The sequence below is a fragment of the Parasteatoda tepidariorum genome, chromosome 5 (assembly GCF_043381705.1).
Source record: "Parasteatoda tepidariorum isolate YZ-2023 chromosome 5, CAS_Ptep_4.0, whole genome shotgun sequence".
NCBI lineage: Eukaryota > Metazoa > Arthropoda > Arachnida > Araneae > Theridiidae > Parasteatoda > Parasteatoda tepidariorum.
In genome coordinates, this window is record NC_092208.1 from 77,201,260 (window position 1) to 77,225,898 (window position 24,639).

Below are 24,639 nucleotides of genomic sequence, written 5' to 3' on the forward strand. Positions count from 1 at the left end.
TCGGAAGGATCCAAGAACTTAGAAATTTGTACCAACTGTTCTTCAGGCCAGGCTTCGCCTCACCACATCCTCGCGTGCATGGGGCTCACCAAACAGGAGTTAGCAGATGATCCATTGACGTTGTTGGATTTTTTGAGGGTGTATAACGTCATGGACCTGGTCTAGCACTGGTGGCCAATGGGGACGTGTAACAACAACACCATTAAGCGGGTGGGTGACCACTTTGATCAGCCTTCAAAGGGACCGAGCATATGCATTACCAGTCTTCGTTAAACTGTTCTACCGTAAAGTGCTTGACTTCCAGTTCGAGTAGTCGGGCTACTAAAGGGTAGGAGCCTTCAGATGATCAAAATTTTGATGGCATGGATTTGGATCATCCACACGGATGTTTCTCAGACCGACGCCAAATGTGCTGCTCTAGTGTGACGTAAATAAAGTATTACTATTTGTTAATTTATTGTAACAAGTATACAAGCAAGTATGTAAGCTCATTATAAAGTACAGCGGGGTCTCTCTGGCCGAGCTTTATCGCTAGCCAAACGCTCAGTAGCGGGTTCGAATCTCACTGTAACTCTGGATATTTCTGCGAGCTATCTTCGATTTGACGAAGATTTATAAGCAGTACTTTGTTATTGAGCACACAAGCCAGCATAGCTATGTGTATCAATAAAGTATAGCTTAATTTAGAGATGTACGTATGCTGCGGCTTTCAAGAGAACTCCTCCAGGCATCAGTCTCGCGCCGTGACGGACACTATGGTTACACGGAAAAGTCACTTCGAACAGGGGAGAACAGTTTTGTCTTAATTTTGGCATAGGTCGGCGTGAGTAAATCAATCGACACCTTCATTCTTCCATTGCAACTCCATTAGACATGTGCTCTCGCTTGTTACCATAGCAGCAGACAGTCCCAGACTTTTACTCTGAACGAGTTCTCCTCAAAGCTGCACTATATATCACAAGAATGCATCCAGTGTGACGGGAGGGGGGATTCGAACTAGTTTCCTCCACGCTGATGGAACGGCGATACCTTTTCTAGATTTGATTCGGCTGAAGGCAACGAGATCTATCATAAAAGTTTAGATCAGTAGTTCTGTTTTTAAAGGAACTGAATATAGGGTTTAATCGCGTGGCACAGTGTCTCCGTTTTTAAAAGACATATTGCCAAAAAGCTTGCTTAAAATCGGTTGGTAGCATGAAGAGAAGAGATGGAAAACAGTTTGAAACTAGGGTTTCCGAAATTTCATTATATCGAGCGCTTTGAAAAGTTAATTAGTAGATTTGTTTTATTGACTGCTGCAATATATTTTCTGATGCATATTTATGTACATCACAGGCTCTATCGAAACCTAAACTGCTGTTTGTAGAAAATGCAACACCATGAAAGAATCATCAGAATCAAATGAAATTTAATGCAGAAACGACTTGTACTGATACAAATAAATGATGAAATTTTCAAAACAAAAGAAACAAATTAAGCGTCCGAAATCAGTATTTGGTGCAGCCACCACGCGCTGCAATAAGTGCTGCTATACGANAAATTAAAGTATATGCAATTTACTTTAATTTACTTTTCTAAATGAATAGAGTTATAAGATAGAAAATATCACTGTTGTTATCTTCAAGATATTTGAAAATTGAATCGTTTATAGCAAAATTTAAAACAATGGCTAGCTTTTAACCAATCAGAAAATTCCATTTCGACTTTCACTGATATCGCTGGAACGGTTTATCGCACGGGATAAAAAGTATCCTATGTCCTTCTCCTGGCTCTAAACTACCTCCCTGCCAATTTTCAGCTAAATCGGTTCAGCCGTTCTTGAGTTATAAGTGAAGTAACTAACACGACTTTCTTTTATATATATAGATTAGAGAGTCAGAAAATACATATCGAAAAGGAACACCGGTGTTCCATATGTGTCCAAAGATTAAGAGTACAAGAGAGTCTGTAACTAAACTATAGTTAAATACAAAATGGCTATTACTAACTAAACCAGCAATATCCAAAACAGTTACATACACTAAACTAGCTAAGTACAGAACAGCTATAGCTCAACTAGATTTATCAAATTCGATTATAGCTCAATAACAAAGCATCGATTTTTTTTAGAAACAAAATATAATTACGAAAGGCATTTAATATTCCTTATTTCATAGCTGATATCAAGTTTCTTCGTTGCGGAAGTGCATATAAAAACTTTTGTTAAACTCTAAAAAAGCCCTTATACTTTGAATTAAAATTACTCTATGTTACATTTTGATCTTGGTAGAAATTAAACTTTCCTGGTCTTAATTCAAAATATGTCTACAACCATGGCAAACATATTCAAATATTTAAAATTGTAAATTATTTAAAATTGAAGTAAATGTGAAAATTAATCAGCATTTTACTATACATTTTAAGAACATTTTTGTAAGAAAAAACTTGTTTATTTCATTATAAATTTTGTGATTAATGTTTCCCAGGGTTAAGATATTTTCTGACTATTTTTTTTCTTCCATAACGGCAGGCACTGAACTTTTTGTTCTTCGCCATAGAAGATGCTGGAATTGTTACTCATTTAGCGTTACCCAGTGGGTACCTGTGAGCCAAAGTCACGGAGGCGAGCAACGTTACCCACGCCATACTGCCACAAACCCGTTCATAGGGTGGGCCACATTCACTCATTCACACAACAGAAGACAACACAAAGAGAGAAACATCCATGCCCAGAGCGGGATTCGAACCCGCGACCACTGACTCCGCAGTCAGACACGCTAACCACTCGACAACCTGGCCGGCATATTTTCTGACTATATAGTATAAGAAAAACCACTGTTTTTTTTCTTCTATTTTTAGACACGGAAATCGATAAGAAAAGGTTGAGTTACAAAAATATTTTCTGAATTGTTCTATTCTTAAAAATGTCAAATGATTTTGCAAAGAGATTAAAATTTAACAAGGGAGGTTTATACTCGTAATGACCTAAAATTATTTTGCATGCATCGTTTTTTATTATTTGAAATTATTTTACATTTCCGTTTATGAGTCATAGCCTTAATTATCATAATTAAATATTTCAGTCTGAAATTTACAAATAGCTTATTTATTCAAAGCATTCTATAATTTTGCAATCTTTTAATTTAATTTAAATGCAATTTAGACAACAGCTTATGCAATGTATTCCTTACAAACAAATATAAATAAGAAAAGTAAAAGGTATGCATGATTTTATAAATGAGAATAAAATACAAAACAACCGGATATTGCATTTTACATATGTGGATGTTTGAAATTAAAACTAATAAAAACTGTTAAGTGTCACATAAAATTACATATTGGATAAAGTAAGAAACGTACTTACATTTTTATAAACTAAAGTACCTTCATACGCATCCAATAGAAAATAATGTCTACCATTTTGTAGATTTGTAGTGAGTGCGACGAGCTCTTTGCTTTCGCTTACAGCTCAGTATTTATGTCTGCCATTTTATTTTATTTATTGGTACACATATATCTGAAGGTTTGTGTGCTCAATATATAAATACGGCTTACAAACCTTTGTCAAATAGTCACATAAAATTAAACTGATAAATGTACTTACATTTTTATGAGCGAAAATATCTTCGTATGAACAGGTGAAGCCCGCTCTGACTTACCATTATCTATACACATGCAATTACATGTAATATTTTCGGTTTCTTTATTTGATTTAGTTTAAGATAGGACTGATCGCAAGACACGGTTCTTAGAAGATTACCGATGTCAAACATCACTGGCAGTGACCATTAATGGTGGGTGACCACTTTGATCAGCCTTCAAAGGGACCGAGCATGTGCATTACCAGTCTTCGTTAAACTGTTCTACCGTAAAGTGCTTGACTTCCAGTTCGAGTAGTCGGGCTACTAAAGGGTAGGAGCCTTCAGAGGATCAAAATTTTGATGTCATGGATTTGGGCCATCTACAGGGATGTTTCTCAGACCGACGCCAAATGTGCTGCTCTAGTGTGACGTAAATAAAGTATTACTACTTGTTGATTTATTGTAACAAGTATACAAGCAAGTATGTGTGCTCATTATAAAGTACAGTGGGGCCTTTCTGGAAGAGCTTTATCGTTCGCCAAACGCTCAGTAGCGGGTTCGGATCTCACTATAGCCCTGGATATTTCTGCGTGGTGTCTTTCTCTGAAATGTGCTATCTTCAATTTGACAAAGGCTTATAAGCAGTACTTTGTTATTGAGCACACAAGCCTGCATAGCTCTGTGAATCAATAAACAAAGTATAGCTTAATTTAGAGATGTACCTATACTGCGGCTTTCAGGAGAACTCCTCCAGACATCAGTCTCGCGTCGTGACGGACACTATGGTTACAAGGAAAAGTCACTTCGAACAGGGGTGAACAGTTTTGTCTTAATTTTGGCATAGGTCGGCGTGAGTAAGTCAATCGACACCTTCATTCTTCCATTGCAACTCCATTAGACATGTGCTCTCGCTTGTTACCATAGCAGCAGACAGTCCCAGACTTTTACTCTGAACGAGTTCTCCTCAAAGCTGCACTATGCATCACAAGAATGCATCCAGTGTGACCGGAGGGGGGATTCGAATCAGTTTCCTCCACGCTGATACTTTTTCTAGATTTGATTCGGTTGAAAGCAACGAGATCTATCATAAAAGTTTCGATCAGTAGTTCTGTTTTTAAAGGAACTGAATATAGGGTTTAATGGCATGGCACACTGTCCCCGTTTTTAAAAGACACATTGCCAAAAAACTTGCTTAAAATCGGTTGGTAGCATGAAGAGATGGAAAACAGTTTGAAACTAGGGTTTCCGAAATTTCATTACAACGAGCACTTTGAAAAGTTAATTAGTAGATTTGTTTTATATTGACTGCTCCAATACATTTTCTGATGCATATTTATGTGCATCACAGGCTCTGTCGAAGCTTATTTAAGAAATTCCGTTGCTACAGGGGAAACACACGAGGTAGCGAATTCGCTCCCCACCTAAACCTTTTATTTATTAGGCTGGAATATCCTGATTGATAGGGCGTTGGGCTCATATCCAAGAGGTCGGTCGTGAGTTTGATCCTCACCGGCCGAAGATTCACCACGTAGTAAAAGTTGAATAGTTGAAAAGCTGAATAGATTTAAAGTTGAATCGACACTTTAAATCTGTCGGGTCACAAAGTCCTCCAAATTCCCATAACAAATAAATACCTCTGTACTGAATTGGAGATTGATCATTCTCTGGTTCAGGTCAAAATAACGATCCGTGGATGAATGAATGGTTGCCCCCTCTAAAATGGGTTGTGCCGCGTGTGTGTAGCTGAACTCGCATTCTTGGTAATAGATGGCACCACTGAGAAACAAGAAACTCACCTTATGCATTAAATTCGCTTTGTTATAAAAAGCAGGCTAGTTGGTATTGGCACGTGGCATCAGAAACAGCAACCACTTTTCATTTATTGATAAACGTGTAGAATTGTGTGTTGAAATGGTTTTTCAAAACCTCTTCATTTGAATAGCGAAAATCGCAGGAAATCGGGGAGTTAATTGTCAAATATTGTTTTTCACCTGGAGATGAATTATAAGCAAATCTTTTATACACCATAGAATCCCGAAGATTTATTGTATAAAATTAATAAAAAAAATAAAAGCATGTATACGTTACTATTTTCATCGTTTGGATACAACTTACCCTTTCAGTTGACCAGATGGAAGGCAGCAGTTTTATCTCGATTACAGTAACATGAAGTTTGTCATATTCCAATCAAGCGTTTTAATACATTTTTCAATCACGCATTAAGGCTCTTTACTAACTTTGATAAAACCAACTAGTGTTTTAGAAGCGAATGTATTCCAGAATTACGATAGAGGTCACGAATTATACTCTGAATTAATGAAGAACCTCTGCTCCTATGAACAATTACGAATATCATGCCCTTAAATAAATTTTGGGTTCTTCGTACTTTTTTTATTGACGTATAACTGGAGCTGCACAATGGGCTACTGGCGACAGTCTGGGAAACATCCTTGAGGATAATCTGAAGACAACGTTCATGCGTCACATCCTGTTTTATAGGGGGAAACATTCACTCACCATCCATCAGCAAATCGTAATTTTGACCTAAACCAGAGCACGATCAATCTACAATCCAATACCCTTAGAGGTATTGATTTGTTATGGGAACTTGCCGGACTTTGTCACTCCGACAGATTTACCTTGCACTAGTCACCATTTTGTACATGGGAAGCTTTCAGCCCACGGGGATAGAATTCGGGACATGGACCCAACACACTACCAGCCAGGCTATCTAGACCCTAATAAATTTTGGATAATGTTGAACTATAATGATGCTCAATAAAGCTCAGAAAAGTTTCAATGATACACTTTCAGCCAGTAAATTTTATAAGTACTGGCTAAATTTAACATTAGAAATTAAATAAAATTTTTAATATTTACAATTTCAATTTATAACTGTGAATTATATTCCGTAAATACATTACTTATTTTTTTTAAAATAATGTTTGCAATATATAAAATTTGCAGCAGTATGTAAAATTTTTAAGTAATTTCAGTTTTACACTAAATCTTCCTATGTCTTAGTTACTTAAAAAAAATGTTCACTTTTCCAAATATTTTATAGGCAAGATATGCATATTTTTTTGCGTAAAAAAACATTGAAATATTCAGTCAAATACTAATAACATATCATTTAAGAAAAACTTGTTTATTGAGTTTTACAAGAGGTGATTTTCTGCATGCATCATCGCTTGTTTGTCTTTAGGACAGATTGTCGCAGAAATTAGCACGTGACACTTTTGAGTCATTTATATTAGATCTCATGAAGAACATGATTGTCCCATTTTCAACACGACTGTCCCATTTTTAATATTTTTTTCCTTTGAATTAGAAAATGACAGGGATGGTCCCGGTTGTGTTTGGACTAAACATTTAGTGAGATATTACTATGAGTTCAGCATTCAGTGTCAAGTGATTTTGTGAAGGTACTAAAAATGTACAAAATTATCACTTTGGTGTTTATCAAGAATATTTTGTATTTCAGGAATAAAATCAGAGTATCTTCAAATCAAATAAAGAAGTATTTGAGATAAACAGGATCGTCTAATAGAGATAAACAAAGAGATGTTTGATTATTTACGGATAAGGTTTTGGTTGTCACAGAAACAGTTAACAATAATACAACCTATTTACAATTATTTTAATTCACATAAATGTGTCGAATCTTATTTACGTAAACTACTAATTGTTTTCTATATTATTGCTTGCGAGAACCAATTACTAATGTCTGTGTCTTTTGTTTTATCAAAAAACTTCTCTGTTAGTCTTTGGTTTTGTTCATTATTTAAAACGTTTTTCCAATCTCCGACTATTCCCTTTCTAACGTTATTTCCTTTAACAATTTTAGATGGTACATCCAAACTGGCCACGAACTCTGCAACGTATTTAATTCCAGAGTAAGTTTCAGTATTCAATTCTTTCATTTCGGTAAGGCTCGGCCTGCTGTAGTGTTTTTGCATGTATTCAAAGCTACTGAACAGAATGATATTGTTGAGAACAGAGTTGTCTTTCTCAATTGCTTCAGCGTATTCTTGCCCCAAAAATTTCGAAACAGACACAACAACGCCCCTAATATCTTTTTTCATCTCTTCATACGTTGTATAAAAGACGTTCGGATCATTACGATGGGGATACCAAGAGAGTAAATGATCAAAATAATCATTATACTCCAATTCCCCATCCATAAAAAGCTCAAAAAAATCATTAAAATTGCCATCCCAGTATCCGAAGCCTGGATGATTCCGCGCGTGATGATAAAAGGACACACAGCAATCTTTTGGATTCCGAGCAACAAATATATACTTTGCTTCAGGGGACAATGAGAGATGGTTGTAAGGCAGATGCGTTTTAATACATCCGGGTTTCTTCATTTTTTGAATGCTTTCAAGTCCACACACGTCGATGAATGGGCAATATTTGATGAATTCCGCCATATTTTCCAATTCTTCTCCCTTGCGGAAAATATACATGAGTATATGCTGCATCCAAGTTGTGCCGCATTTAGGATAAGTGACAATAAAGGTGTCATTAGGTTGAGCTTTGTAGTTCAGCGCTTCTTTAAAACATGTTGGAGAAAACATAGAAGGATAAATAATTCCATCCATTCGACTATATAACGGTGCTTTTGTCATTTTCGCCATCTTTACCTCTAATCCGGAATGACTGAAAAAGAAGAAAAGGATTGAAATGAAAAATGATGAAACTGACAAAAGTTTTCAGTATATTTCAGCAATGCAGTTAGAAATTATGGAGCCCATTGGAGCATAGTTCAAATTTATTTAACCTTAATATGGTGTTAAGATAAACCATATTATCAAACTTCTTGAACTTTATTACATGACGTCGTAGTTCGAATCATGTTGTATAAAATGCATGACCTGGATGACCTGCATAGTTGATCCTTTTCATGTAATAGAAGAATAAATACGAAAAATTGTAAATGCAGATTTCTTCTTTGTATCATATGACAGAATTAATACAAGTTAGATTTAAATAAAAACATATCAAAAACGGTTTTTATGAATAAGAGAACTATAATATGAAAATACGGAATTCATTAGAGAATTTTGTTTCTATAAAAATGGGAAAAAAAAAGTTTAAATCACTAACATATGTACACGCAATTCTACCTTAATTTTATAATTTTTAATAAAATGAAGTATAAAAATTCAACTTTAAAAGTGTAAATCACTGAGAATTATTATTCTTTCATTATATTTATCTCTACTGTATCAATTAACCGTTTTTTTAAATTGTTGTTAGAAGGAGCAGAGGTTCCTTGGACTGAGAGATAAGCATCGTGATAAGTGGATTGTCCTGAAGTATTATCGATCATGATAAAGATATTATTTACAAACAAGTCTTTTTAAAAAAAAATCTTTTTTTGTAAACCTTACATAAATCAAAAATTATAAATTTTTATGTTATAAAAAAGATAACCCAGCTGCACATATTTTATTAATAATTATTTACTCTTTTGAAATGTATTGCAAAGTTCAACGTTTCAAAGTTTTCACATTGCTAACGTTACAGTTATAAATATTTTTAAGGTGTGCATAGTTATTCGAAGAATGCACAGAATACTGGTGACCGCATATTTCATTAGTTAAGGAAATACAGGAACATTTTAAAAATCCATCATATTTTTTCCCCCAGTAGACCGTACAAGTCATTCACAGAATTTTTTTTCAAATTTTTGATACGTATTAATTAAGTCCAAGTGAAGATAAAGGTTCACTTTGAATTGTATACACACGAACAAAGTTAAACAACGTGAAAAAAAAACACAAATATATGAAAGCCTTTGCGTTAGGTGGCTTTATTTATTTTCGATTTTAGTTATCGTTGAACCAGTATAGAAATAATATCTTTATTACGAAATTAATATTTTCACACTGTAGCTTTCTTCTTTTAAAATGATTGCACTGTGCAATCTATCAAAAGTAACATAGGAATACAACATATATTGCAATTAAAATAAGGTTTATTTAACATTTATACTTACCTTTTCAATAAAATTAAAATATAATGAGTTAAATCCTTACTGTTTTAGATTCCTTCTACAATGCCTTAGAAGTAGTTCAATAATAATATATCGATTTCTTTTTCCTTAGCAAATTTGTACGGTTTATCCATTAAATTTGCTTTCTAGTAGTTTGTTTCAATTAGAACCTATTACTAAGATTAATTAAGTATTATTGGCTACAATAATAGTAGGGCGATTTTTTACGTTTCTCTTAATCGAAATAGTCTCTTCATTAGTTCTGCTTTTTAGAATGCAACCTTTTTTTAAAAATTAAATTCTATTACCGTGTTCTATTCTAAGACTGATCAGTTTTAGAATATATTTACTTTAGATTATAAAGATACTGAATGAGCTACGGAGTAAAAGGATATCTGATGAATGAAGATTTTTTAATTGTTTTATCATTAATAATCATAATTTAGGTTTATGCTCAAAAGTTAAACTTGTAGTCCTTGTAGTATATCTAGTCTAGTTATGAGTTTGTTTTTGGTGTATTAGAAAGAAAATATATAAAGCATTATATGAAACATTAGGTAGAAAATATATAAAGCTGTATACAAAATATATATAAATTTATATATAGAAAAAAGTTTATGAGTAGGCGTAAATATGCTGAACAAAAAAAGGGGCTATCAGTTGTTTTGAAAATATTTAATGCGAAAACAGAGAAATATTTTAAATTATGAATTTGTTTTTGATGAATGCATGAGCTAAAAATAATTAATTATGATTTTCAAAAAAAGGAAAAAGAGAAAAAAAAAGACAACTCTGTTATAAACGCAGAGAATAGTAATCAGTGAAATATAACTCTAAATTCTTGAAATTTTCATAATTAAATATCCTTAACATAATCTATTCACAACATTGGTATTGAAATTTCTTTCTTTTTTTTTTTACCCATAAGGAAAATGGGTGTTGTTTTGGGTTTGATGGCGTGCGCACCTTATTTAGACGTCGTCACACTTTTCAACTGTGTTCAAGAGTAATAGTAAATAGTGCGCATGCGCTGCTATGGCGACCGCGGCTGTTTGATAATTTCTTTTTTTCACTTTTAATTTTGTTATGCATTAAGTTGGTGAGTTTATTTTTGAGATATGGGACCAGAGAGATCCCATAAATACTTCTTTAGTTGTAAATAAAAGAGAATTTCATTATTTGAACGATATATTTGCTAATATTGTTTTAATTAAGAATCAGAAATTCTAGCCTACTGTTCAAACTGGATCGTTTTCACCACTAATTCAGGTGAATATCACAAATAAAAGAGGGTTACCCATTTTACGAATGGGTAACCTGTGATCGCCTTTCGGCGATCTCAATTTTTTAAAAATTTTTCTACTTATTTTTTTACATTGACGTTTTACAGAAATATCATATAAACTACCGAAATACTGAATAAATTATGAATTCTTGATTTGATTTAAATATAATTATTACTGATTAGATTCTAAGTCTTAGAACCCAAGTCATCCTTACTGAGAACTCTCGGGACAACTTTGGAAACAGCATTATAGTAATAAAAATAAAGCCACACAAGTCATACCATAGTAACAAAAATGAAGCCACTTAAACAGTCATACTATAGTGAAAAAAAGTCACACAAACAGTCATACAGTAAAAAAAATAAAACCATATAAACAGTCATACTACAGTAACAAAAATAAAGTCACATAAAGAGACACAGTAAAAAAATAAAACCAAACAAACACTCATACTATAATAACAAAAATAAAGGCACATAAACTAAGCATAGTAGCAAAAGTAAAGTCATATAAACAGAAATACTATAGTAGCAATAATAAAGCCAGAAAAACAGATGTGCGCGAATAAATCCACTAACCACGCGATAAAATGAAAAATAAATAATTAAAAATGAAACTTAAACCTTCAATCAAGAATTCAATCTCCCCCTACTTGTAGTGCATGAAGCTATATATCACAAACAATGATTATATTATAAATTAAATAGAGTTAAAAATAAAATACGAACTTTCAATCAGGCATTATGCAGCTATTACAACGAAATACAATCAAAACGAATAATTCGGCAATTGTTTAATCAGACGTTCACATACAGTTAAGGAGATAGGAGAAACAAATTTCAGTGCACAAACCTTCACGTGACCTCAGTTTTATTTTTCCGGAGCCGCCACGTTGCGTAATGCAAACGAATAATTATTTTAAATGAAGGGGGACATTCATAAATTGATTAACTAATGAATGCTGATATGAGTATTCTGAAAGTTCACACACAATCACGGGCGATATGATTTCCCCGTATGAACGGGAAAAATCGGATTAATCGGATCGGAATGGGAAAAATTGGATTAAGATATGAATAATTAAAGTTGTTCTTTAATACTGCGCATGCGCTGGAAAAGTTTTTTTCCTTAATTTTGTAGTGAATCGTATTTGGAAACTAATGAAAAAAGTCCGATTTGAATATATATTAAAAATTTCAAAAGTTTCAAGCAGTATTCAAAATAGTTTTTGTACTTCTTAAAAGAAAAATCAAAATGATAAGGGTTTTTCTACAAATATTATTTTGTATCACAAGACAGAATTTAATAACCAATGATAATACTTCAATAAACGTTTATACTTCAAAATGAGATTTAATGAGGAAAGAAAACATGCGAAAAAGAAAGTTGTTTTTATGGAAATGATTCACAACAATGCCGGTGTTATTTTTAATAAATCTTGTTTGATAGTACAAAATTAAATATGTAGAAAATCCCTTATCATTTTGAGCATTCTTTTAAAAAGTACGAAAACTATTTAGAAAGTTGCTTGAAGCCTTTTAAATTTTTAAGATATTAGAATTTTTTTTTTATTTGTTGCCTAACACAATTAATTACAATAATAAGAAATTTGCTTTAAAATTTTTCCTGCACATGCGCACTATATATATAAAAAAAAAACTTTAATCACTCATATCTTGCGCAGTTACAAGAGAATTTTTCTAACATTTAAAAAAACAAATTATGATTGTATATTGCTCTAAAAATTTTGTTTAAATTTATCGAATATTTTTAAAGTTATCGCAAATAAATTTTTTTTTTATCCATATTTCATTTTTTCTCCATCTCCATTATTCATATTTCAATAAATATTTAAGCTAGGATTACGAAATTATGTGAAATTATTGCATATAATAACCAAAATAACTGTTACAAGCTAAAAATCTATTTCTACATTTTTTGGCATAGGGTGTTGGAAAACATTTTCCATTTGTAATTTATTGTCGGTGCTTCGAACTCTTAAAAGCTTTAAACAGCTTTCATATGTATGAGAAATCGCATGATCGCACTTCTGAAGTTATAAAATAATTCATTACGTATTTTTGGAGAAATATTCAAAAAATTTATTTGTACAGAAGTGTTTCCATTATTTGTCCAGCCTTTGTATACATAATAAGAGTTAATTTAATTTGGCAGTTCTTAAAAGTTTGGAGCTTAATGCAGGTTTAAACTTTAAGACCTAATTGCAATTAAGTTTCAAATTAGTTCACATTGAAATTTTGAGAGTAAATTTATAAATCTTTTTAATCACAAGAATTAGTTTCTTATGAATATTATGCAAAATTTTTTGTTTCTATCAAAAGGGCAACGTTTGAGTATTCATGGTGTTAACTATGATAAAAACTAAGTTTTTCAAATCAGATTCCAGATGTACAAAATACAAGAAATTCAAAATAAAATTCAAAAATAGAAGTACAAAATATTCAATGGAACAATGAGTATCGTATAGGCCACCCTCTTATATTTATTTTTAAAACTTTATCAAGTATTAAAACAAAAATGTTTTCCAATTGGGAACTCAAATTAACATCAAACAAGGAAGAAAAACGCTATGGAAATCGGACAAATCACAGTACTGGAACGTGCAGGTAATATTCATCAAGACAGGTTTAGTTAGAGGTTGAAACTTGAAGGTGTTTCTATTAATAATTTTTTAACTACTCTTTGTTTCCTCTCACAATTAAACCTGTTTCATTGTATTTTACTTTCCCTTTCTACAGTGATTTGTAAGATTTAATTCGAGTTTTTGTTTCTTCTTCTCTTAACTATTAATTGGAGAATCAAAATGTGTATACTTATTTGTTTTTACAATTGAATGAAATTTTTAAAATACGCATTAAGAGTGGTATTTACGGAGCATCCTTTATTTTACTGTGTGAAAGAGTTACTAAAAAATGTTTAGTGTTTTGATACGTGTTAAAATGTATCAATGGGACCAACGATATTATTTTATTTAAAGAAAATTGTAAAATTTCTTTCAACGGAAAATGCATTAAGTAAATATTTAAAAAGTATTTATCTATCTTTAAAATAACTTAAAAATACATTAAAGTATTTTCTTGTATTTTTGTAAAATGTTTTCAACAAAATGACACATGAAATACTGAATAGTTCAAATCACGTAGCGATTAAAAAAAGCTCTTAGTTTTTCCCATATATTCAGTGTTTAAGATAGTCTGGTACTAAAATTCAATGAAAGAATGATTATATTGTTAATTTTTTCATTAAAACGGTATTGTTGCATAGACAGTGAACAGTTAATGTATATAAGGTAAGTATTAGTAGAACTAGCTGTATTGTATTGAAAACTAGCTGTATTGTTGTTTTCACGTTTTGAGAAGTGCCATAATGTCTTGTAAGAAGTATCATCTGAAGAAATCCATTTATTACAGACTTATTCTTAATTATACTGTTAATTCTTAATTATTTATATTCTTAAGAATAGTTAGTTAAGAGTCCTGTAGATTGTAGATTATAGATTTCAATAAATCAGTTTAATCCTGAACCTTATAAATTCCAATATCTTAGTTTACAATCTAACAAATAGATGGCAGCACACCTTTTTACAGGAATAAAACTGTTTTTATGACTTTTGAGATACGTAGGTGAAAGGTTGTAATTGTATATTGCATAAAAGCTTTGATTTTTAGTGGAGTAAATAAAAAAGCATCAGAGACATTCAGAAAACCCTTCTGGTACATTATAAATGCTACAAAAATGTAGATTAGTTCTACTTCCGCAACTATTTTGATTGCTTGGGTCTATGTTCAAATCATGATCCTTTAAATAATGATATCAGTTTTCACAGTACATAATAGCAACGAAATGAAATTGTGAATTTTATAGGGATACCATATTAAGGAATTGAATTTTTCCAAGCTCTCTTAAAATTACTTTTACTTATCTCAATTTATTAAGTACATAATTTAATCACGGCCGAATTAAAAAGTCTCTTATCTAAAGATTTTAATTTTTTTCTTCTTAAATTACCTTCTATTTAATTTATTAACTTTTTTTAAAAATAGTTATTTCAGGAAGTATTACTTGATTCTTTTTCATTCCTTTTACTTCAAAAAGTAACTCTCATTGCAACAATCTTTATTTGCTCAAAAAAACACCCATCTTAGATACGATGTCATAAACTGTTAATTCTAACGAGGAAGCACTAATAAACTAACTCGTTAAAAAACCTCATATGAATACGTTACACTCAACGCAATATTTAAAAAAGCGAAATTTGAGAAATTTATTTTCAGGTGAGAAAAAAGTGTTCAACTGAGACAGTAGAACAAAAGAAGGTGATTTTACCATAATACTCTCTAGATTAATTTCTTAAAGAAGAGATATTTCATCATAATGAAAGCACTTAACATTTTTCTTCCTTTTTTTTCTTCTCTAAAATATTCTAATTTTAATATATTCCACGAATATTTTTCTAAATAACTGTTTCAAATTGCGTCATAATTCTTAGTGAATTAAAAATCTTATTTAAGTCGGAGGAAAAAATACTTTCTTTCATGTTTCTCTATTTTCAACATTTATATATTTTTCGAGATAAGTTTAATGTATTATGGACGGGTAAAAGGAAAATTTTACTTAATGTATTAATGCACATAAAAAATGACTACCCTGAATAACTCGAGATCTAATGATTTTATTTGAGATACAATTTTAATAATTCTATGCACCCTGATAATATTGATTATTTGCCCCAGTTATCGTTCAGTTTATTGGGGATATTTTCGTAACAGTGCCTACTATTTTTTTAAACCACTAAATTTTAAAAACAAGCATGTAGTACTTTGCCTGTTGGTGGCTTTGGGTAACTACCCTTCTGATCGATTTCAGAGGAGCAATGTTTTTCTAAGTTTCTTGGGGGCCAAGGCTTGGCCATTATTTTGGGATAGGTACTGAAACAGAAATTAATTCCAATTTTTTCTTGCAACTTACATTTTTTAAGGTATTAAATTAAATTGATACATGCTTCTTAGAGCTGTGGTGGCTTAGGGTCAACAGGGTTCGAATCCCAGCGATGGCTAGTCGATACAAATTCCCTCACGCACTGACTACAGTGCTGACGTAAAATATCCTCAGTGGTAGACGGATCTTGGGATAAAGTCTTCTTGCCGCCAGGCTAACCGTGGGTGGTTTTCCTCTCCATGTAACGCTGTGGGTTAGTTCCATCCAAAAGTCCTCCATGAAGGCAAATTTCTCTCAATACTTGATCCAGGAGCTCCTTTCTTTGCTGGATTAAGTTCAAAATGGTTGATGTACAATTCTCCCTCTATTTCTTACTTTATTTTTCAATTTCTTGATAAGTCTCAAATCAATTCTTGAGAAGGTTTTTATTTTATATTTTATAACCGTCGTTGAACAGCCGACCCAGTTTTCTGGTTTATGACTACTAATGTTCAACTACGTAGTCTTGCAATTTTGAACCCTAATCCAGAATTCAAGGGAACTCCTGGATCAAGTATTGGAAGAAATTGCCTTCCGCGGAGGACTTTTTGATAGATCTAAACCGCATTTGCGTTACATGGAGATGAAGATAACGAAAACGTCCCTTCTTATGTATCCAATAGAAGAAAATATGTATTATTGTTGATTTATTTTATTGACTTATAGAAACAACATACATGTTTAGGCGTGTGAGTTGAAATACAATTATAGACCATTATCAAATCGAAAGACATGTAGCACAATACAGAGAAGAACTGCATGAAGATACATCCAGGGTAACAGCGGGATTCGAGCCCGCTATCTCCACGTTTCACGCAGCGTTTGGAGGAGGGCAATACCGCCCTCCAATGTAAAAGGGATGTGCAATGTCGCTGTGTAATGTTAAAGGAGGGCCCCCTTAATATTATTTACCATAGTTCTCAATAGCTCGATTTTGTTAATGCGCTATAGTGAAATAGGTTGGTAATACACGAATCAGATCTCTGACACATATAATGTCTTCAGTTTCTATATTTGATTTATTTATTTGTGTGTGCTCATCGCAAAGTACAGTTTATAAGCCTTTAACTGATAGCATAATTCAAGGACTTCACAAGGGTACAGTGGGATTCGAATCCGCTACTGAGTGTTTGGCGAAAGAACGGAACCGCTAGACCAGATTGATTTATTGATTGTTCCCAAGTTGTTTTCAAGTGCTTATTTCTGTGCAGCACAAACCCTGTCAAAGCCGATGTAGGAAACTCTTAGCTACGGTGGATTGCCAATGGTTACGAAACAAACTAGGTATCAAGTTGGATTCCTTCATAAATACTTCATAAATAAACATATAAAATTGTGTGCTGGAATGATTCCAAAGAATTTTTTTAATTTGAATATTAAAAATCATTAAATCACAAAAGAGAATGAAATATACAAAGGGGGATTGAACCCACTGCCTCCACTCATCAAATTAGTTGGTTTTTGCCCACATTTTGTATGGTTTATGAGTCATACTTTTGGGGAGTTAATAATCAAGAACTGTTTTTCACCTGGTAAGGAATTACAGGCAAATAGTTTATCCCCTATACGAGTCTTAAGAATAAACTAATAAAATTATTAAAATATATATAAAATTATAATTAAATAAAGTAATTGATTACTGTAATCGATCAGTGTAATCATGATTACAGTTGTATTCAAAATTATGGAGATATCACGTAGCGATTAAAAAAAGCTNAGTAGAATCGTCATGAGTTAATTAAGTAATATTGTACTAAGTGCAAATTCGTTGAGAAAATTGTGATTGTGGTACTTGTTAAATATGAAGGGTTGAAAAATATTTTATGTTAAGTTAATTTCACTTTTGGTGTTTTACTACCATTTTTTTTTGATAAATCTAATAATGCAACGAAAACAAAAAAAGAGTCAAGTGCTTGTTTATTTATAAATAATTTAGAGTAAGGCTAAAAATTTTGTAGTACCGCTGTATTTATTTGTCAAAAAAATATAAAAATGATCACGATAGTAATTATCTTCGAGAATTACTGATAACTGTGTGAAATCTTGATTATAAATAATTAATATTGTTATAAACTATGTGTTCAGTGCTTATAATGATTAGTTAGAGTTTGAAAGTGATTTCATATTTTTTCCTACTTAATAATTAACTTGAAACTTTTAAATGAGAAGCTTTTGAAATAATTTTTTATTTTATTTTTTGAAATGTGCATTAAAGGCGGTATTAAACGTAGCATTATGCAATAATGAAAATGTAAATTTAAGGGTAAAATTTATAAATTTAAATAATTGTTTTTTTTAATGAAATGTCTCTGGTACTACTTGGGTAGTTTAATTGCAATACTGTCTCTTGCTTCTTTATGCCAACTTGAGACGACCTTAAAGTAACATTCCGTAAAATGTTAAACTGTAACACAATACATTATCCAAACAATCCTCCAATTTTTTCAATTGGACCCTCGTCGCTGTCTTCCCTGTTATCGGCGTCTTCCACTGTCTTCGTTGTCTTCAATGTATTCGTTGTCTTCAGTGTATTCGTTGTCTTCACAGTCTTCGTTGTCTTCTCTGTCTTCGTTGTCTTCACAGTCTTTAAAAATGCTGAAGTCATATTTTTCTGAAGAAAAGGAAGAAAAACAACAAGTAAATTAGATCAGAAATGTTTGGTAGCCAACTGATATTGTTTAATTACACTTTTTCAAAAAAATTGCAGCAACAGAAACTCAGATATCAAGATAATTGGAATCTTTCGATTAAAAAGGTTCATTGTCATATTTACCTACCTTTATCAAAGTAGCTTTGAAAATGGAGATATCATGCAAAAAAAAAAGCATGCGTTTTTTTAAAAGCTCAGGAAATTGGCAACACTTTCTAGACTAGAGTATACAGTGTCCATCTACGTTAGAGAACTTTACTACATATATATAGCCCTAATGGTCCACGCCGTGAAGTTGTGGCACAGTTTCGACTCCTAACAGGCCACGACTGTCTGGCTGAACACTTGCACAGCATCGGTATTCTAAATTCACCTGACTGTCCGCTCTGCAACTTGGCAGAGCCCATGAATAGGACCCACCTCCGCTGCTGTGCTGCATTGCATTCCGGCTCTGAATCGTCGCTTTATTGGCCAGCCAGAGAACTTTTAGGGCAATGACTTCGGTCATTCTGTTTAGTTTATTTATTGACGAGTTTTGTCTCTGCATTTGTTTTCTGTGTTATTTCTTGTTTATGCCCTGCCATTAGAAAAAAAAAAATTTACTACATATTGGACGATGATTTCAACATTTTCTTTTATTATTATTAAGATTCTATTCACTTCCATTTCTGTAATCTATTCTATTATTTTATTTATAGATTGTTCTATTTATTATCTATTCTTTATTGCCTTCAAATTGCTGTTCTAAGAATATGACGTTACGCTATTTTCGTTAATTAACATACGTCAGGAGAATCGTTAAGTCTCAGCAAAAGTAAAACCAAAAAGAATGAAAACACCACGGGTCCTTCCAAATTAAATATTCTTAAAACGAGTAAACATTGTTATCACACAGGAAAAAACAACATGATTGATGAATTAACTGAATCCTTTGAAAAGAAATTTACATAGGTTATGGAAGCTAGCAGGGATCTTCTATTTTCACAATACACTTCTAATTCTTAATAATGACAAATAATCGATATTTCACTATCTTTTTGTCCATAGATTACAACTTGCACAACCCAGAATAAAAGTAGGTGGTCCGTTATCAATACTTTTTCATTCATCATAATTTTTCATATTTCAATATTTTTTCATTCATGTTTATTGAATGGTAACATCAAAATAAATAGTGCTTTGTAACGACTGTTACAATCTTAAGGCAGCATCTCAATAAATATTTGTTAATAGTACTTGAGGCCAGGTGTGTAGCTCTTTTGAGACTTTGCACATAGTAGAATAAATTTGAATTGTTGCATTGTACTTCAATCGTAACTTTAGTAGACTTGTAAACAACGCGCACAAGTCCTTTTTTTGAGAATTAAGCTAATAAACTGGAGTCGAGTAGTATTAATTTAAATGAGTTATTAATGTTTTGATTATCGTTTAGAACCAACAACAGGTCTGAATTATTTCATTAAGGTTTTTTGCGCTATCCCTTTGCTTTATTATCAATGTAATGATTTTTCTCTTGAAACTCCAAAGTAATAAAAATATAATATTTTTAATGGTTTGCTTTCAATATAATTTTTAGGCGAAATGTCTAAAAAATATCTTGATACGAATTGCGAAAGATTTATTGGTTTCAAATGTTAAATTAATTAAAAAATCGTATTTATTAATTAAATTTAAATATAATGAAATTAAATGTTAAATATCTTTGATTAAATTTTTCTAATTTAAATATTGTTTAAAAGCAATTTAAAGGAATAGTTTTAATCTGACTATCAAAACATTTTATCATCAACTGAAGTATTTATATTCCTTTTAGTAGAAATTTAAATTGTCAGGAAATAAACAATCTAAAATATTTTGTGTAGTAACTGATTAAGTTAATTTTATTCGTCATCAATAATAGAATTTTTGATAGTTATATGCTTTTTGCATGTGTCAATTTATTCGATTTTTGGTTGTATTGAGAGTAATAAAAATGAACATATTTTAAATATGTCATAATTTTTATCAAATTATCTGTTATGTTTAATATTCAAATGTTGTAATACTTTAAGAACAAAATTTGCATTTTAAATTAATAAAAAAGTATTAAAACTAGATTCAATTAAAAACATGGTATAAGAATTACTTATAGTTTTAAAGCCTTACTACTAGTTAGGTTCTAAATTTAAGATCGATCGGTATCTGATCCAAAAAATATTAGATATTCATATCTGATAATCAGGTGTATCTGTAAAATATTGTAACTGATACCGAAAAAATTGGCACTCACCCATATCAGGTTCAATAATTTATAATTTTAACTACAAGTTTAACTATATATGTAACTTATAGTTTTAAATCTCTGCTACTAGTTAGGTTTTAAATTTAAGATCGATCTGTATCTGATGCAAAAAGTATGAGATATTCGTATCTGATAATCAGGTGCATCAGTAAAAATTATAACTGATACCGAAAAAATTGGCACTCACCCATATCAGGTTCAATAATTTATAACTTTAACTACAGGTTTAACGAAAAGTAACTTATAATTTTAAACCCCTTCTACTTGTTAAATTCTAAATTTAAGATCAAACGATATCTGATGAAAAAAGTATCAGATATTTGTATCTGATAATCAGGTGTATCAGTAAAAAAATGTAACCGATATCGAAAAAAAAATGGCACTCACCCATCCATCTCTAATAATACTCATGGTATTTTCAATAATTTATAATTTTAATTACAAGTTTAACAATGAGTAACTTATAATTTTAAATCCCTTCTACTAGTTTGATTCTAAATTCAAAATTGATCACTATCTGATGCAAAACGTATTAGGCATTTGCATCTGACAATCAGGTGTATCAGTAAAATTTTTTAACCGATACCAAAAAAATTGGCACTCACCCATCCATCTCTAATAATGTACTCATGATAGGTACAATAATTTACAAGTTTAATTACAAGTTTAACTTTAAGTAACTTATAATTATAAATCCCTTCTTCTAATTAGTATCTAAATTTAAAATCGATCGGTATCTGATGCAAAAAGTATCAGATATAAGTAACTGATGATCATGTGTATCAGTAACAAACTGTAACTGATGCTAAAAAATCGGCACTTATCCATCCATTTCTAATAATGCTCATGATAGGTTCAATGATGCTTATAATAGGTTCAAATAAATGAAAAAAAATAAGCACATTACCGTTATAAGGACAAATGATTTCCGTGTCGAAATAATATTTTCTTTTTTCTCTGGGTTGATCCATGAGATAATAATATTCTGCATCCATTCCTGCAACAGCGCAATCTGTTGAGTTGTCCCTGCAACACCGTTGACATGCCCCTGACTTAAAATCTTCATAACTGTCACATCTAGCGCCGATGAATTTGCTGCTTGGGGAATTAATAGACACTTTGAAGTACTGAATCGCTTGCCAATGATAGCAGCACGTAGGGAATAATGACATTAAGCCTATGGAAAATCATAATTTGTTGAAATTACTGATTGAAAGAAAGTCACGTAATTGACAGTTTGGTAAGAGATTCAAGAATATATTGAAAGATTTGTTCGCATTTCATTTTACAATGTTTTCGTTTTGCTATTATCAAACACATACATTTACAACATTTTAAGAAGACAAATTATACTAGTAATTAAAATGTAATATTTTCGTTATATAGTGGCAACAACTAGTAATTCTTTTAGGGGGAAAAAAACACTCACGACTTTTAGAATACTTTGAAAGAGTACTTCACGGTCAAAGGAGTATTTACGTTTGTTTAATATTACGATTTCTATGGAAATATATATACATAATATTCTAAAATAATTTTATTCTGTTAGAAACAAGAATACCCAATTGCATTAAAAAATAAAATTTAAATAATTTTTAAGATGTAAGCTGTATGTAGTTACAAAATAAAAACATAACTCGCGAAGTTTAAGAATCGGGCGTATTGAGTGGACAAAATAATCCAATTTTTCGGGCTTCTTTTCAGTGGCAACAAATAGAAGGATCAATGTTTGAGTAAATGTTTTCATCTTAATTGCGTGTATTTTCTTTTATTCATATGATTAGCATTAAATACAGAATGTGTACTTTTTACGAAAAGTATACATTTAATATATCATTCACTATTTCTGCATAAATTAATATATTGGATTTGACTATTTTTTCTTTACCTTTTTTTTTTAAAAATAGATCGACAATAATAAAGGAAAATTCTTGCCTTTACAATTATTATCATTATTATTATTTTTTAATCAATAAAAGAATAAGCATGTCCTTTTTTTAAAAAGGAGAACTTTTATGTTCTTGCTTTTTGATATATTTAGTAAATTTTTTTTAAAAAAAAGCGAAATATCTATATTAATTTAAAGTTTATATCTATCGTATGCGTTATTTCTTTCAATAAATTAGGAAGAATAAATTACGAATAGACGAATGCCATACAGTTTTGACCCATGTAGCAGAATATTGCTTAACACCAGAACGGCCGGACCGGTCATTTTGACCGCAAAACGATTTGAAACGCGTTCAATTTTTCTTTGGTTTTCACCGATTTCTTTGATTTTTTCTTACTTTTCCTAAATATTAATAAACATCATCTACAAAAAATTTCACTCATTTATTTTGATTAGTTTTCTTGTAAATTTACAATATACCTAAAACGGCCAATACCGGTCAAAATGACCGGTTTTTGATATTTCTGTTACTGTCATTTTTAAAGCATCATTAATTATACTAAAATGAAGGGGTGTGAAGAGTCGAAAGAAAGATAGAGAAAGAGGCGGAAGAAGAAAGAGATGGAAGGGGAAAGAGAGGGGAGTAGAAAGAAGAGGAAGAAGAAAAAGCCGAAGAAGAAAGAGAGGTAAGAAGAAAGAGAGGGAAAGAGAAAGAAGCGGAAGGAGAAGAAGGCTGAAGAGAGGTAAGGAGAAAAAGACTGAAGAAGAAAGAGAGGGAAGGAGAAAGAGAGAGAAGGAGAAAGAGGCTCTCCAGTCCTGGACACTCCGAGTTTATACGTAAAGAGTACGCATACGTACTAATACGAGATGTAATACTAGAGAAAGCATTACGATAAGGGCTGTGCGATCACTGGAACCAATAAAACTCGCTTCACATATGAAGCAATGGGCAGTAAAGGCAGAATCACGCTATCAAGTATATAATCACGGTTCATACGGGGTTAAACAAGAATGCTGGACTATTATTTCGACTATTTGGAGAACAAGCCAAGCGAGTTTGGTTTGCGAAACGATTCGAAAGGAAGCGCTGTACAAGGGACTGGTGAGTTATAGTGAGTAGGGGGTGGTTGACTCATTTATAGTTCTAAATTTCTTACTGGAATGAGCCTTTTTTTTTTAATCTTCACAAAATGTGAATGTTTTTCAATGTTTGAATGCAAATTCAAATTAATACTGAAAATAATTTAATCTTAAAATCAATTCAATTTACGAAGTCAATTTGATACATTAGAGGTAAATAAACATATTGAAACTTTAAATCATTAAACCAAATTGGAAAAGCGCACGAGGCAGCTGAAACCAAATTTGTATTATATAAAATAGAAGTAAGGCATATATAAAATCTCTACAATTAAAAGAAAAATGAAAATATAAATGGGTGTTTGCAAAACAGTACTTCATCAGGGAACACACACTGCCTGCAAACATACCGGAGCCTTTCTGTTGTTAGTAGATTTAACCAAAACTAACAGTGCCCCGAGATCCCATAATGAGAAGACAAAAATAGATAACCCTCACCACAATTGAAAAGCACTATAAAATTGAAAAGGAATCGCAACTAAAAAGTACAAAATTTAAACCAACAAATGAAACGCCTCCTTCAAACCACAATATAAATAAATGTAAGTAAAGTAATAGTTACAGTTAATAAAAGTACTGTTTTGCAAACACACATTTATATTTTCATTTTTATTTTAATTGTAAGGATTTTACATATGTCTTATTTCTATTTTATACTAAAAATAATTTTAATTCTATTGTACTTACCGTAAAACAAATCTAATCTTGGAACTGTGGCGATAGCATATTCGAAACACGCTGGTTGAATATTTCCACCATTGGGATAGAAGTCTACATGTCCAAGAGGGGTTATTAATCCAAAATTAGAGGCTGAAACAGAAATTAATATATA

The 24,639-nt window shown here is 31.5% G+C and overlaps 2 protein-coding genes across 6 annotated transcripts in view; both read right to left on the minus strand.

Annotated features, from left to right (window-relative positions):
* Positions 1-6,689: 6,689 nt before the first annotated feature.
* Positions 6,690-11,885, minus strand: LOC107451549 (sulfotransferase ssu-1). Of its 3 annotated transcripts, none has more exons than XM_016067685.4 (2): positions 11,576-11,885; positions 6,690-8,222 (listed from the first exon to the last, which is right to left on the minus strand). In XM_016067685.4, the coding sequence occupies exon 2, from the start codon at positions 8,198-8,200 to the stop codon at positions 7,253-7,255; it is 948 nt and encodes a 315-aa protein (XP_015923171.2). In that variant the 5' UTR covers positions 8,201-8,222; positions 11,576-11,885; the 3' UTR covers positions 6,690-7,252. The 3 variants fall into 3 exon arrangements, with proteins under 3 accessions (XP_015923171.2, XP_042907580.1, XP_015923173.2); XM_043051646.2 differs by having other exon boundaries at positions 11,700-11,841; XM_016067687.4 differs by having other exon boundaries at positions 11,471-11,613.
* A 6,130-nt stretch (positions 11,886-18,015) lies between these two features.
* Positions 18,016-24,639, minus strand: part of LOC122271196 (pancreatic lipase-related protein 2) — a 31,063-nt gene continuing 24,439 nt past the window's right edge. For all 3 annotated transcript variants that reach the window (XM_043051642.2, XM_043051641.2, XM_043051643.2), the window contains 3 exons: positions 24,495-24,617; positions 21,684-21,953; positions 18,016-18,456 (listed from right to left, as the gene is read on the minus strand). In XM_043051642.2, coding sequence (XP_042907576.1) covers positions 18,320-18,456; positions 21,684-21,953; positions 24,495-24,617 — 530 coding nt within the window. In that variant the 3' untranslated portion in view covers positions 18,016-18,319. The remainder of the gene's footprint in view (positions 18,457-21,683; positions 21,954-24,494; positions 24,618-24,639) is intronic.

What these genes read in the sequence shown, in the direction of transcription:
- LOC107451549 (XM_016067685.4), bottom strand. Translation starts at nt 8,200, where the DNA reads ATGGCGAAAATGACAAAAGCACCGTTATATAGTCGAATGGATGGAATT.